This window comes from Centrocercus urophasianus, unplaced genomic scaffold, assembly GCF_019232065.1.
Source record: "Centrocercus urophasianus isolate 14NV4802_14NV808 unplaced genomic scaffold, USGS_Curo_1.0 seq_10, whole genome shotgun sequence".
Taxonomy (NCBI): domain Eukaryota; kingdom Metazoa; phylum Chordata; class Aves; order Galliformes; family Phasianidae; genus Centrocercus; species Centrocercus urophasianus.
Genome location: NW_024884142.1, coordinates 69089366 through 69103705, shown reverse-complemented (window position 1 = coordinate 69103705; position 14340 = coordinate 69089366). Strand labels below are relative to the sequence as shown.

At 39.6% G+C, this 14340-nt stretch overlaps 1 protein-coding gene across 2 annotated transcripts in view; it reads left to right on the top strand.

The window, feature by feature from the left end:
* Window positions 1–13919, top strand: part of AKT3 (AKT serine/threonine kinase 3) — a 133343-nt gene extending 119424 nt beyond the window's left edge. For both annotated transcript variants that reach the window (XM_042811592.1, XM_042811601.1), the window contains 2 exons: window positions 8096–8198; window positions 10279–13919. In XM_042811592.1, the coding sequence (XP_042667526.1) occupies window positions 8096–8198; window positions 10279–10364 (189 nt within the window). In that variant the 3' untranslated portion in view covers window positions 10365–13919. The remainder of the gene's footprint in view (window positions 1–8095; window positions 8199–10278) is intronic.
* Window positions 13920–14340: the final 421 nt, after the last annotated feature.

Genomic DNA, 14340 nt, shown 5'->3' with positions numbered 1-14340 from the left:
TTGCCTTTTATTGAATTGTTGCAACAAAGCAATTGAAAAGATTCGTAGCAAAAATCAACTTTCTGATTATTTGTGTTTAAGTAGAAATCTCTTAAAAAGTAATTTTTAGAGAGAGACCTAGCGTTAAAATTCTGAGCTTGAACAGCTTGTGGAGAAAGGGAGTGCTGGGAATTGAATTTGAGCAGTTTTATCTAAACACAGTCCTATTCCTATAATGACCACCACATTGGGGATGATTTTGTAATTAATGTATCTTACTGACTAACAGAATTCAATTTGATTTACGTTCTTTTATATACATAAGCTGATTTGTTCTCAGCACTTGCTTGAGAAGTTTCTTGTTGCTATAAAGCCATCTATTTTGATAGTCTTTTTTTCCTGTGCTTCCCCCCCCCCCCAACTGTTCTATACTGTTAATCTGCCAGTTGAGCTGTGTAATTTAAAAATTTTCCTCTTTTGCTTTGTTCGAAAAAAAGAAAATGGAAGACATACGAATGAGCAGAATATGTTTATGCTCCAATGTCAGTGCTGCAAACTGTTTTTTCAGTTGTTGTTGAACTGGAATTTTAAAAATGTGTGGTTGTTGGTGTGGTATTTCTCTGACAAATACCAGAATTGAAATGAGAACCTTATATTATGATACAAAATATGGTACTCTCTGAAGTTACTTGATCCAAGTGTGATTTTTTCCCTGGCAGAACGGTGATGTTTCAAGAAACTTCTAAATAAATAACCTTAACGAGTATGATATTAACCATGTTACTTTATGAGCTCAGAATGGTTGGTTGTTTTTAGGCAGTTGCAGGGAAGCACTCTGAGGATAAAATCTAAAACTCCAAACTGAGGACAGAGAATAGATTGCATTGCACAGTGCTGGGAGAGGATGAGAAAGAAAAAGCCGTTTCATTACTCTCACTCCATCAAAAAAGTTTTCCTGCCAATTTTAGATTAAAACAGAACTTTCAATTCTACGCTGTTCAACATCAAGCTTAGTTCTTACAATACAGATCCTCTTAACTTTTAAGTGCAGGCTCTGAATATTTCCGAATCAACACAGCAAGTGTTTTTTCCATCCTAATCTTATTCCGTGCTGTTAAAATAAATGGAGGTATTTTGCTTTGACATAAATGCAGGTATTTTGCTTTTCTGCCTGTGGAGGTGGACATGGCTTGTTGGAATGTGGTAACTGGAGAGATGGCAGTCACTCTGTGTTTACACTTTCCACTGCTGCTTTGAGAAACTAAATTTGCTACTGGAAGATGAATTGGATTTCCTCAGTTAACTTCCAGGACCAGAGGAATTATTTTTGTGCAGTATTGGCACACAGTGTATTCTTTATGGAAAAATAGCTCATTAAAATTAGTTCAGACAGTATGTTTTTCTATTTAATTCAAAAATAGTTGTATTGCTATTGTAAAGCCGTTTGTCTGGTAGGTTCAGAAGTCCAGGCATTCCTTCTGTGCACACGCTGTCTTATCAGTTCTGAAGTATGCAGAGTGCAAGACGGTGTTCTGAAATGTGAACTTCTAGCATAATAATAAGCTTAATGAACTTTAACCAAGTATTTTTATTACAGTGCTTGTGAGAAGGTTTCTGAGGGTTTGCTATGTGATACAGTTTCTAAAACAACTCAGGAGTGTGCATCGAACAAATTTGGTTTTCAAATAGCTTTATCCAATGCTTGCTTCTGTTGCTGTTTATTATTAGTAGTACAGATTTCAGTAGTAGGGTCACTTGATGAAATTTATAGTTGATATAATTATTTGCATAGTAGAGATATTTCACAGCATTCTTTTTTGAGGTTTGTACACCATGAAACTGTAATTTTCTGGCTGCATTTCAAGCATGTGTTTCTCGTAGTAATGAAGGAACTGAAGTTTGCATTCAGACTAATAGAAAACGAAAAATCATGTGCATTCCAAGTAGTTTCAGGGGAATCATTTTGTACATGTGTATGCTGTACCACCGTGCCGCTGATTTTGATCATTTCTACTCGAGATTGAGTACATCTCTGTACTTACCAGGTTATCACTTCATGAGTGTGATTGGAGGCAGCATTATGTGTCTGTAAACTTGGAGTGCTTCACAGCAAACACGAGCTCTGTCAGGTCAAAGGGATCCAAATGGTCGAATGGAATTATTAGCTCGCTGATACTGCTAACTAATTAAACTAATTTGGTACTTTGCAGTGATAATAAAATAGTGTATGGTACATTGTGGAGCAGAGAAGGTCGTTGACTTTAAATGAAAAATGTATAGTACTTAGCATTTGTGGTCAGATGTATTTATATTTGGCAGAAAAATCATGAAGGCATATGAAAGAGGGCAGTCTATGCCAGGTTCTTCCTGTGACCAGCTCAACCCTGATGAGTTTTCATTTCTGTGCCTGACTATGAGAAATTGAATAGTTTGGCAAACTCTGAGGACTTCAAAAGCTCGTACACTTCTAAATAAATCATTTGTTTTATTTTTAGCTAGGACCAGGAAGCTTTTTGACATTGCTGTTACTCATTTAGGAATTGTTTTAGGGTGCTTTTATTTGGATTGCAGAAATATTCTGAAATTGTCAGATGTTCTGTCTAGGATCTTTCACTGAACAAAAACCACATGGGCATTAGTTTGAAGGTAGGAATTAGGGTATGTGTTCAGGTGTACAGCTTGAAGCACTCAGGTGGCCCCCGTCAGAGGACATCCAGACCTCTTAGCAAAGCCTGGGTTTCCTCCTGTGTGTAATAGGGATGGAAAGGAAGAAGAGGCTGGGCAGGAATTTGGGCTGAGTTACACATGTCTTATGATTTCTTAGTCTCTCTGACTGTTCTTGAAGCAAATTTCTCTGCTAGTGCTGGGAAGGTAGTGGGGCAAGTGGCAGGGATGATTACAGCCCTGCTGAGCACAAGGACACCTCTCCAGCAGGTCAGGCAGCTGTGAAATGCTGGTCCTCAGCCTCCAGCCTGTGCTTTTCTTAAGGCACAACCACAACAGAAGATGAAATGCCATGATTAAAACCCTGTGTTTAAATCTGGCAAAATCTGCAACATAAGTATAATGCGGAATGCGTATTTAGGTACTTTCACTGGTCAGATTTTAAGGGAAGAGGTAGGAGAGAAATAGGAAAACGCCAGCATCTGGCTTTAAGCAGTTGCTATGTGAGTCATGCTATTTTGGTACGATTACCTGCTGTGTAATAAAGCCGGTAGAAATGACCCATTACTTGCTTTTGTGTTGTTGCCATACAAAGTAGTGAAAACATCAGAAATCTGCTAAGCAGGCTGATCTTTTCAATGTGCTCCAGTAATACTTGCTGTATGTAGACCTTATGATTGATTGCCACCTCTTTGCTTAGCTGCTAGAATTTACAGAAGGCAGAGTATAGCATAAAGGTGTTTGATTCAAAAACAAGCTGTTCTCATTGCAGCTCTGAGGAAAAAAGTTCATCTGTGGGCAAAACCCTGATGAACCAGCCATGTCCTTCCACTGCTGAAATCCCATCTCTGCCACCTCCTCCGCTGCTCAGAAGCACTTCCAACCCCATCCCACATGTAGTTTCTTACTGGGGTTCAGGGTCACTTCCAGCTCTATGCTGTCCTGTGCTTTGAATCTCAACTGAGGTTCCTGTCATTCCCTTAGAGGTTGGGCGTGGGATGGGGTGGGAATGGCTGTTTCCTACTCCATAAGCTCAATTTGGTGGTTTTGGTAGGATTTTCCTCCATCATGGTGTGTTTGCCCAGCCATTCAGAATTTTTGGGGAAAGGACATCCAGGTAGACAGAGTGCAAAATCTTGTCAGCTCCTGTTTCCTTTGGTAACTGAGCTATTTTCAGAAAAAGGATCAAAAAATGTTGTTAGGAAAGGAAAACAAGTACTTTAAAAAAACATATTTTTATGAAAATATTCTTGACAATCTAGTGTTGAAAGTCTGAGCTAAGGCTTTGGGTACTAGTAATGCCTGCATGATCTTTAGGATCATGAAGTTTGTTAGTATCTGCAGGATATTTAAGATCACCAAGGGAGCTTAAAAGACATATGAATGAGAGAACGCCTTAACAGATATGCATCAGAAAAAAATCAAATCTAAAGATGGACTTTGCTAGTGTCTTATTAAAACGCTTAATTGTTATTTTGTTGTTATTGCCTTGTTATTTCAGTTTCAGTAAAAATAGTCTGTTTACTTGCAGTGTCTTGCAGTGAGTTATGCAGTATGTTGAGTTGGGAAGGCTGTAAACTGTGACATGTTTTCAGCACTTAAAGTTGAGGTGTTTCCATGTCACCTAGTGGTGACATGGAAAGGTGTATTTCAGTGCTGTGACCCCATTCTCCTCTCACTGTCCTGCTGTTCTCAATAGGTTAATCTGACTCTGTGGTTTGATTCTTGACAATCACAGCTCTGCGTAGTTCTCCAGTAGAGTTTAACATAGATGGAAGTTCGATTTCTGGACATCAGATGTTGAGCACTTAACTACCAACGTATAATTAACTTTTGTAGCCAGGAAGAACTGTAGCATTTGACACAGGTTTTGACATGTATCAGACCTAAATAATAAACTAACTGGCAACTGTTGAAATGCAGCATTTGATGGCAATGCAAGGCATTACTGAAATATATCTTGTATTAGAGAAACAACTGCATTTTCAAAATGTGTAAACTCTGAGGAACAACGAATTTTTCTCATACACTGTGATTTGTTAGTATAGAAGAGGAAAACACATTGGGATGCAGCAGTGATCTTGTTTTTGATTGAACAAATCAGAATGTCATACTGAAGTTGAACCACAGATGTAAGATTCAAATCGTTATTCCTCGTGAATAAAAACAGAATCTGGACAACAGTGCTCACTTCTTTACATTGATACAATACTTAAAGAATTCGTGTTTGTGAGTTTTGAGGTTATAATCCACTTACATAGTTTATTTAAATAGCGCGAACAATTCAGAGAGGGTGGTGTACAGCTGCACCTCTTCCTCCTTTAGCACTTCATCTCAGAGTGCTTTTCAGCTGCAGGCTGTTGGTGGGTGGGATTCTTGTGGCTTCGTTAATTTTGAGTTCATTGGAAGGAAAATTCCTTTTAAATTAAAAGGAGAGGGACAATAACAATTCTTAAGCATCTCATTTTTCACTTGACAGGTTGAGTACGTCACAGACACTCTAAAGCAGCTCAGGTCACTTCCCATATGATCCAAGACAAATGTTTCCTGTCAGGTTGTATTTGAGCTAATAACATGTATATTTCCTCTTGTACAGAAGTACTAGTGTAGCTCTTACATCAGCATGAAAAAGCTCAAACACAGAGGCTGCCTGTTCATTTCTATGTGATTGAAGTACTCAGGTGCCTACCTGCCCCTTGTGTTCCCCCAAGAGGTGGGTGACAAGTTTTCTGGGTCTTGAACTGTGGGAAAACAGTGGTGTTCCTCACGTGTTACTCTTGATGGATGCCAAATGGAAATGCCATAATATACGATAATGAAAATACTAAGAATTTGATACTGCTTCTGCTGTCATTTCTAACGTTAAGCCTTGGAAATGTCTGGGGTAGATTCAGATTGACAGGTATGAAATTGAATTTGTCTTAAACATCACCTCTTACAGACAGTTAACTCAGTGCTGAGTTTAGTCTTTCATTTCTTTATTTGCACACGTGTACGTATGTACACATACGTGTGTTTGTGTGTGTGTGTGTATAATACATGAACGCACAAAACGTGTGTTTTTTGGTCCTTAGAGTCAATTGCTGAAGGCAGAGTCTCCTCTCTGGTTGAAGGGTCTGCCTGAAATGGAACAAAGTGTTAGAAAAGGGCAAATTGTCACATCCAGGCAGGCAGGATTGAGCAGCAGGAGACAAGGATTGTGTTTAGCTGAAGCTTCTATTATTCCTTTTGGACACCTGTCACCATGTGTGCCTTGTGGTACTCGCATTACTGTTTTGGGACTTTCTGATTTCATGGGTCAGAAGTGGTGAGAGCTGTTAGATACCATTTCTCTGTGACACTAAAGCACCAATACCACTGAGTATGGAGAGGCAACATCATGTTGTGGTTATCAGGGCTGTGCTCAATATTGTGTATTTTGTTCACCCTTCTGGGTTGCGTGGAAAAGTTTCTGGGTTGTTATGTAGGCTCTGTGTCAGTGTAAGTGGTTATCTGTGCAGGAGTTGCACCTTATTTGTCTTTCTAGCAGTTTCACTGCAGCTGAGATTTTTGGAGATTTTACTTTCTGCTTTTAAATAAAAGCTGACAGTTAATGAACAAAGATGGCATCACTCCAGAAAGATAATTGCCAAGTTTCTGTAGCATGGCCCGGCATGTTGGTGACATGCCTTACAAAATCTGTCTCAAGTGAGTGGTTCAGTCTATAATCTCCCGGCTGTACTGATGAGGTGCAGTGCCCTTCTGTGTGCACTTACGCACATCACTCATACCATTCTCCCAGCTTCTGCTTTATGTGACAGGAAAGGATTTTGTACTGTATTTCTTCTGGAGGTGATGCCGAAGCAGTGTGTGGAAGTTCCTTGTGTCTTGACAAGAATTGTGGAGCAACTGGTAAACTGTTCTAGAGGCTCTGCCTTTAAAACAAGGAGTTTGTCTTCAAAGTCATTCTGCACTTATATGAAGGTCAGAGAAAGACTCTGTTTGAGGAAGGGGAAGGTGTATATGTGGTGGCAGACAGGGCTTCTGGAGTGGGAAGCCAGCAGGCCTTTAGAAACGGCTGTGCTGGTTAAAGGCCAGGAGAGCAGGACGAGAGGAAGTTCAGGGGACCTCCCAGCTGGTGGAGATGTGGTGAGGGAAGGAGGCAGAGCATGTGAGAAGAGTGAAGGAACCTCCCTGCTGCTCTCTTGAGTTGTGTTTGTGCCTCTTGATCTCAGCTGTCGTTTCCTCTTTCCCATAAGCATCAGTGTATGTGAAGGTGCCGCCTGGATAAATACAGCATGAGCTTTTGTGGAGAAGCTGCATGGTTTGTTTTTGCAGCCTCTGAAGCCTCCTACTGCTTTTCATGTCTAGAAAATGAAAGGTGCTTCTGTAAGATGAGTGAATCGCTGAACACCAGTGTTGCAAATTTGCACTGGGTTCTTCCCCTCTGGTTATAGACTGGAGTTTCTTGTCTTCTTCTTTTACTTACACAGACATCTGGACTTGTGGCATCACTGGCATTTTCATCATCTGGCTCACGGGGAGCTGTCGATGAGCACTTGTCTATTCATTTAGAAGTCTGGCTCCTCAGTGTAGCGCTGGAGGACCAAACATCCTCCTTTGTGGAAGAACAGATCAGCTAATGCATCGCTTTCTTTCTTCCTCAGCTGCAAACCCATACATGGCTGTATGTTGTGATCTTACCCTGCACTACCTTTTGTTTTTCATCAACCACTTTGTTCTAAATAGTATTTGTTACAGACTGTGTAAGCCACTGTCTTCTCCTCACATCAGAGGTGAAGATTTGGATCGAATGAAATAGAGCTGATGGAGCTGATAGAAGGACAAACCATTGCAGGGAGAGAAGGGTCAAACTGCTGAGTGAAAGTTAATGCTGAAGCTCTCTCCTGGAAAGGAGAGCAGAATCTGGTACCATGTCCAAACCACACAGTGTCTTACTGTGAGTTTTGTAGTACCAAAGATGGTGAAGGTGACTTTATCCAGCTAAGAAAACTTGCATGTTGTCAGTGGTCAGTGTAATACGTCTGATGTGAGAAGGAAAACATAGGAAGAACTGGGTGGCAGTTTTAAACTCAGATTTGAACACATTATAATGGACTGCACATTACAGTGTGCAGTATGCTACTGAATGTGCATTCTGGTTAGAATCTCTGACCTATAGGCTGTTCTTCTGGAAGATCTGGAGAACAAGGCTGGTGCAGGTCATGTAAGAGTGATGATACTTGCAGTTAACCTTGCTGTTAGCTAGGTTTTGAACTAGTATTGTTGAGATTGTCTATAATGACATGTATCTCTTACCAGGAGTTAGAGACTCGGCTGTCTCTCAGTGACCCCTTTGTAACTCTGTTAGATACAGGGTGTAGGGAAAAAAGAAAAACTGTAAATCCTGTCTTGTGATAATTTGGTTAGCTTCACGTATAGTAATCTTGTTCTGTTTCTTGGTCTCTTTCAGCTTGTACCTCCTTTTAAACCTCAAGTGACATCTGAGACAGACACCAGGTATTTCGATGAAGAATTTACAGCTCAGACTATTACAATAACACCGCCTGAAAAATGTAAGTCAAAAATTATACAGGAGCATAACTTAAAAACAACAAGTTTATGATAAAGCGCTGTGTGAGAAGGCTCTTCAGTTTGAATGGGAAAGGTATTCTCACTGTTAATAGCAAAAATCTTCGTATGGAAGTGTGTAAAAGTAGCTCCCAAAAAGAGAGTTCTTTTGAAGAAGGAATAATTACAAAGCTTAAAGCATTAGATCACCGTGTGTGTTTTGTTTGTTTGCATGTTAATATTATTTTTATTTAACTTAGCTTACAGTTCTGTCATTCTCTTTTTCTGGAAAACACCAGCTTCGGATTGCTGGGTGGCTGTATATGTCCCAGACATGTGTATTTTAAAGTATTCTTCAGACAAAAAAAAAGAAAAGGAAAAAAGCTGCCGGAGACAAGTGGATGTCCCTTGTGTAGATATCCATTACATGAAAATTATTTGAAAATGAAATTTCCTATCAAGTCGTGTACTTAGCAGAGCTCTTAAAGAAGTTGTTAATGTAGACATAATTGGTGCAGTGGGCCTTGCACAAGCCTTCTGTGTTGGAGTGGATTTAACTGCACCACTGTTTGATCATCTCCTGCTGCGCAGGAGCTGGGGCTTAACGGAGTCACTGCCAAGCCAGTGCTAAAGCGCAGTGAAAGTCTTGCTGCTCAGTTTCTTTCTTAGATTATTTTTTTAATTGGGGGGATGGTAAAAGAGGGTCATAAAAGTAGGCAGTAACTTCTATAATTAAAGTTGATGACCCAGTCATATAGAAGGCTCCTATTCCCTTGAGTTAGGATTCTCAGCTTTAGACATAGGTTTGTGGTATTGCACAAATCTGGAGTACTTTTCTGGGCTTTTATTTGTTGTGTTTGATTGCAGCCATTCAAGTGATTTTTAAGTCCTCTTGCTCTGGAAAAAATTACTGTTTTTTTTCCCATCTATCTTAATAATTTGTTCATATCTTTAATTTGAACAAATTTTGTTTAAGTATGGATTAATTTAGAGGCTGTTGACTGAGTGCCATAAAGTCATGATTCTTGGAACTCCACATGTGCACTGATAATGGATATTTCTTCACTGACTACTGAAGCAACACAAAATACTTGGATACTACTGAGATTTCAGATTTGAATTTTTTGAATTTGGAGCAGGCAATTAATACCAGCTCAGAGAAGCTACCTGTCTCCCACTAGCACCTGCCCTGGCCTCTGGTGATGGCAATGCTGCTGCTGTTTGAAGCAGCGCAGGCTACAGCCCACCCTGGCTGTAGGAATAATAAAATAAGGGTGATTACCAGCAGCAGTGCATGGATGCTGACAACATATCTTGTATATTCAGTAACCAAACTGCACCTATAACATGACATACAATTCTAAAAGGTTCCACAGAAGTGCACTGTTGCATGAGTCACAGTTTCAATAGGTGTCTTCAAGGATAATCACTGTTTAAAAATCCACGTGAATGTAGATCCAGATTCTCAGAGTGAGGCAACATGTGGGGTCTGGGTTCCAAAGGCACAACAGGAATTATGTAAATAAAAATATTTGTGAATTTGGCTTAGCGCTGATTTCTTCCGAGTCCCCTATATACTACAAAATAGTTTACTAAAAAATAATATGTAAGAATTGAAATACGTAGAATCTTTATCAACTGTTAATTTTGCTGATGTTCTTCCTTTTAACTCTCTTCAAAAGGGAAAAGTACTTATATATGTCTGCAAGAAGATGATCATTTTCTGGACTCAGCTTGAAGCAGTGAAATCTGTTTCACTGCTTCCATGAGCAAGGTCTTCTTTTTTCCTATGCTCCCAGAAGAATAGATGTGCTGGCGTGTTTTGATTAGCTCAGACGAGGTAGTAGTGATTGAAGTCCTCAGGTGTCATAGTGCAAACAAAACAAAACAAAAACCTCAATAAACCAAAGCAAGCAAAAAAACCCCGCTGTACTGCTATAAAAGATGGCTTACTGAATTCTACCGAGTGAGCGTGAGCCCTTAACTTCAGCACTGAGCTCTGAAAGATGGGCTGCGTATCAGATGAAAAATAAAATGTTGTTATAAATGTAATGACATTTTGAATTTCTCTTTCTCTTACTACAGATGACGAGGATGGTATGGACTGCATGGACAATGAGAGGCGGCCGCATTTCCCCCAGTTTTCCTACTCTGCAAGTGGACGAGAATAACTTTTTTGTTCTGCTGCTTCACTGTCATCTTAGGTTTATCACTGAAAATGATTCCTGAACATCACCACCAGTTCTAGATACCGTTTAAGATAGCAGGGGCACTTTCAGAGACCATTCCAAATTGAACAAATTTCTTTCCCAAACCTACCTAAAATCCGTTTTGGTTTTGCATGAAATACGGTATTTCTCTACGCTCTCCCGCTGTTGCTGCTGCCCACCGTCTCAGTATAATAGCAACGTCAAGAAATTACTCAAAGTTTCTTTCAAGGTAGATGACCGTACGTCAGCGCTGTACACTTTGTGCACAAATAGTCATCTGATTTTCCACGCAGTGGAGGCTAAACAAAAAAATATGTTGGTCCAGCTTATCTTCTTCTAGAAGATGAATCAAAATTGTACTTAGTCTAAAAAAGACTAGTCTATAATATTTTCTTGCATCTGTTTGTGCTGTTTAGAACAAGGAAACACGGGGGTGGTGATGTACATATGCAAGGTTTTTGTTAGGCATATCATTACTTGAAGCAGGTCTCTGTCAATAACATCTGGCTGAAATTTGCTCGGGAAACGTTTGAAAGAAGGATTTAAACTGTTGATATATATAAATATATATATATATTATTTTTTAATTACTGTTGGATACTACAGAAGAAGCAGAAGGGCTGGCTCACCCAGCCTGCCACTTAGAACTTCCAGGTTCATGTGCAATCACGGAGAATCAAACATTATACATGCAAGAAATGAAGGCATAAAAGCAGCAGTTGAAGTTCTTTAAGGGGTCTTATAATTTGCACCAGATAACATCTATCTCATGCTTTTCTTTTTCTTTCATGATATACATCACCTCTGATGGCTGAAGAATGTAGACAGGCATAATGGTATTGCTTTTCACCCAAATGTGTGCACCAGGGTAAAAAGGTGTTTGCCTTACTTTGAGTTTGTGAATTAGCTCTTTCTCCAGGTGTTTAACTCTGAATTTTTTTTTTTTTTAACTTTTTTTTTTTGGTTATGCTGCGGTAGTATTTATTTTTAGAGATAAGGATTGTATGTGTCATGTTTGCAAATGCTGCTACATCTTAGATAGAACAGGCTTAGAGCAGTTAATTTTGTTGTAATATATGGAAGGACTGTACAAGCTGAAGGGGATAACGCACTTTTGTCCAATGTGGAGATATTAGCAAGGCTCTGAAATTGTACATACTGCTTAGAATCAGATTTTTGTGAGTGAAATACTGTCTTTTAATTCTCTGGCAGTGGAGACGAGGAATTCCAACTTCACGTGTCAAAGGATTAAAACTAACTAAATAAGAACACTACATCTTGTGCTGTATTCAGGATAAAGATACTGTAAAAAGCCTGAGAGCACAATAGAAAATTTCTATTCTATGTGAGGGAAACATCTGAACAATGAGACCACCGTGATTACAAGAAAAGCACTTTATTCTGATAATTCACATAGTAAATTTCTGGGATCAGCCATTGTCAAGGAAAGCTTGCCCTCGAGAAACCCAGCATGTCATCCGTGACTGTGGTACCAGATTGACTGAGTTTAAGACATTGCGAGAAACACTGCCGCTAGGAAGATGTCTTTCCACGTCTGAAGATCTGTACCTAACAGAGCATGTGCATAAACTTTAGCTTTTTTCTTCAGCAATGATAATCTTAATAATAAACCCGTTGGTGCTAGGAGCTGGGATGTTATGCAGTGCAGGGATGTGCACCGCGCTCTTGCTAATGACATCCGAGAACCCCAACTCCATGGGATTATCATTGGAAGTATCTCTGTGTTTGTATCTTTTTAGCTCCCACAAAGACTGTGATATCAGAACATTGCGCTGTGTGAGTGAGGGGATGAGTCTGAAAGGAGACCATACCAGATGCCTCCTTAGCCCCTTGATGTGGAGTTGAGTGTCCCGGCGTGAAGCCCACTGCTGGCAGTGCACGTGCTGGGACTGACAAGGGGCAGTCGGGCATTTCAGCAAGGCAGCTAAAGACGCAGACTAGTTTAGACAATTTTTAGTGTTTTATCTTTAGCGATGGACGGATAATCAGTTAGAACTGTATCACGATGTATATGCTAAGTACATAGGATCTGATGCTGTCACCTTCTAACACTATATGTGTAAAGATTATCCCTCTGTACGGAGTGAGCGCAGTAAATGCATGGCAGGTCTGTAGAAGTGTCTGCGCTGACAGTGAGTGAGTGACTGAAGTAACTGATGACGCAGTAGATGGGCATTATAATTTTCTGCAAAGGCCTCAAGCTTAAGAGGCTGAAACTATGGTGGTTCAAAATCTGTGTTCCGTGCCTGTGGTGTTATTTTTTTCCAACGTTTTCAGCTTATAACAGCAATAAGGTTTTTGACACAGGGCACCTATAGTTCTTGGCTGAGTGGAGCTGTGCCTCTGGCCAACCCTTCCTCATGCTGAGAAGAAAGGGGCCCTGTGGGTGGGTTTGATTCATCATTGCATAGCTCGTTAGAATGCAGTTTGCAGTAAATATCTGTCGTGAATTCTTTGGAAACCTCTTAAGGCTTCATTCAACTTGCATTGTGTTGCTGCCTTCCAAAGTCTCATTCATCAAGTATATACTATGAAGAGTTAGCAGTCATTTAATGCTGCCCCAGGCTGGGGGATTCTCTCTGAGCAGTGTTAGAAATGGATGAAAGAAGAATTCAGGCTGTGCTGAGAGAAACTTTGGAAGCTCTTTTTTTCCCCACTTGCGGTTGTAGTTGGACTTGGGCAGCACATGGTGGTGGCTGGGTACCTGATGAGCCTTCTGAGCACAGTACATTTCAGATGCTGACTCCAGCTTGTACTGACTTCCATGACATACACTATGCCCTCTTGTACTGCAGCCATCTTGGAGAAATACGTCATTTCTGTTTGGGTTTTGGCAGTTTTGCACACAGCTTTGCTTTCCACACGAATCCATCTTCCAGTACATTCCTGTTGCTTAAAGAACATTTATTCCAGTATTGTTTTCCATTTTTTCCATCTATCCTCGCGGCTTCTTAAAGCTGACTGTTCTTGCAGGGGCCATGTGCTTCTCCTAGAGTACAAAAGTAAGGTGTCTCCTTACTAACTGCAGGGTCTATATATTACACCTCAGTGTACACACTTTGCTGCTACTGTTTGTACTGTCTACAGTAGAATTTCCTTATCTTGCTCCTGGTAGTGCATTACAGGCAAGCATGAAATGTAAAGTATTTATTTAAATAAAAACCTCTAAATTGGTAATTGAATTACCTCCCTGTAGCTTTAGAGTTTGTGACATTTCTTGACCTTGCTAGTTCTTTCATTAGATCCATGCAAGATCTAGTCATATGGTTAAGGATATTAAGCAGACACGACTATGAACCCAAGAAACCGTATTACTGTTGGTCATACTTAAACTGTTTATTTCCTTAAGTATATGACCCACAAGGATGTGAAATAACTACAAGAAACTGTTTTTGTACACTGTACATCCTTAGTATTTTTACACATATATGATAGGGATGCACATTATTTTCCTTCGTACAGACAGCTTAAATAAAGCACTATGTCAATCTGCTACTTCTGTGTTTTTTAATGCTAATTTGTTCTGGAGGTTTGTAAATATATTATATATATATATATGTTCAGGCTTGCCACAAAGGACATATTTTTTTATATCTGCACATTAAGTATCTTAAAGTTCTGAATTTGTTCTGTGTCAGAGACAGAAGAATGGAAGCGAGAAGGTGGTTTTGCAGATTACAAAAGATCTCTCGAGTTTTGGTTTAAATATTTACTTCATATTTTAAAATAATTTTATATAGGTTAGATGTTTCGATCCTGAAATGCACAAAGAATTGACTTAATTTCTTCTTACAAGAAAATGTACATCGTTATTTTTTTATCACTGTATGTATAATGATCTGTGCATGTTTAGTTACAAGTTTATTTGCTGTGAAGTCCTCGTGGTAACTGTTCCTTGTTGTGACCTATTTCAGAT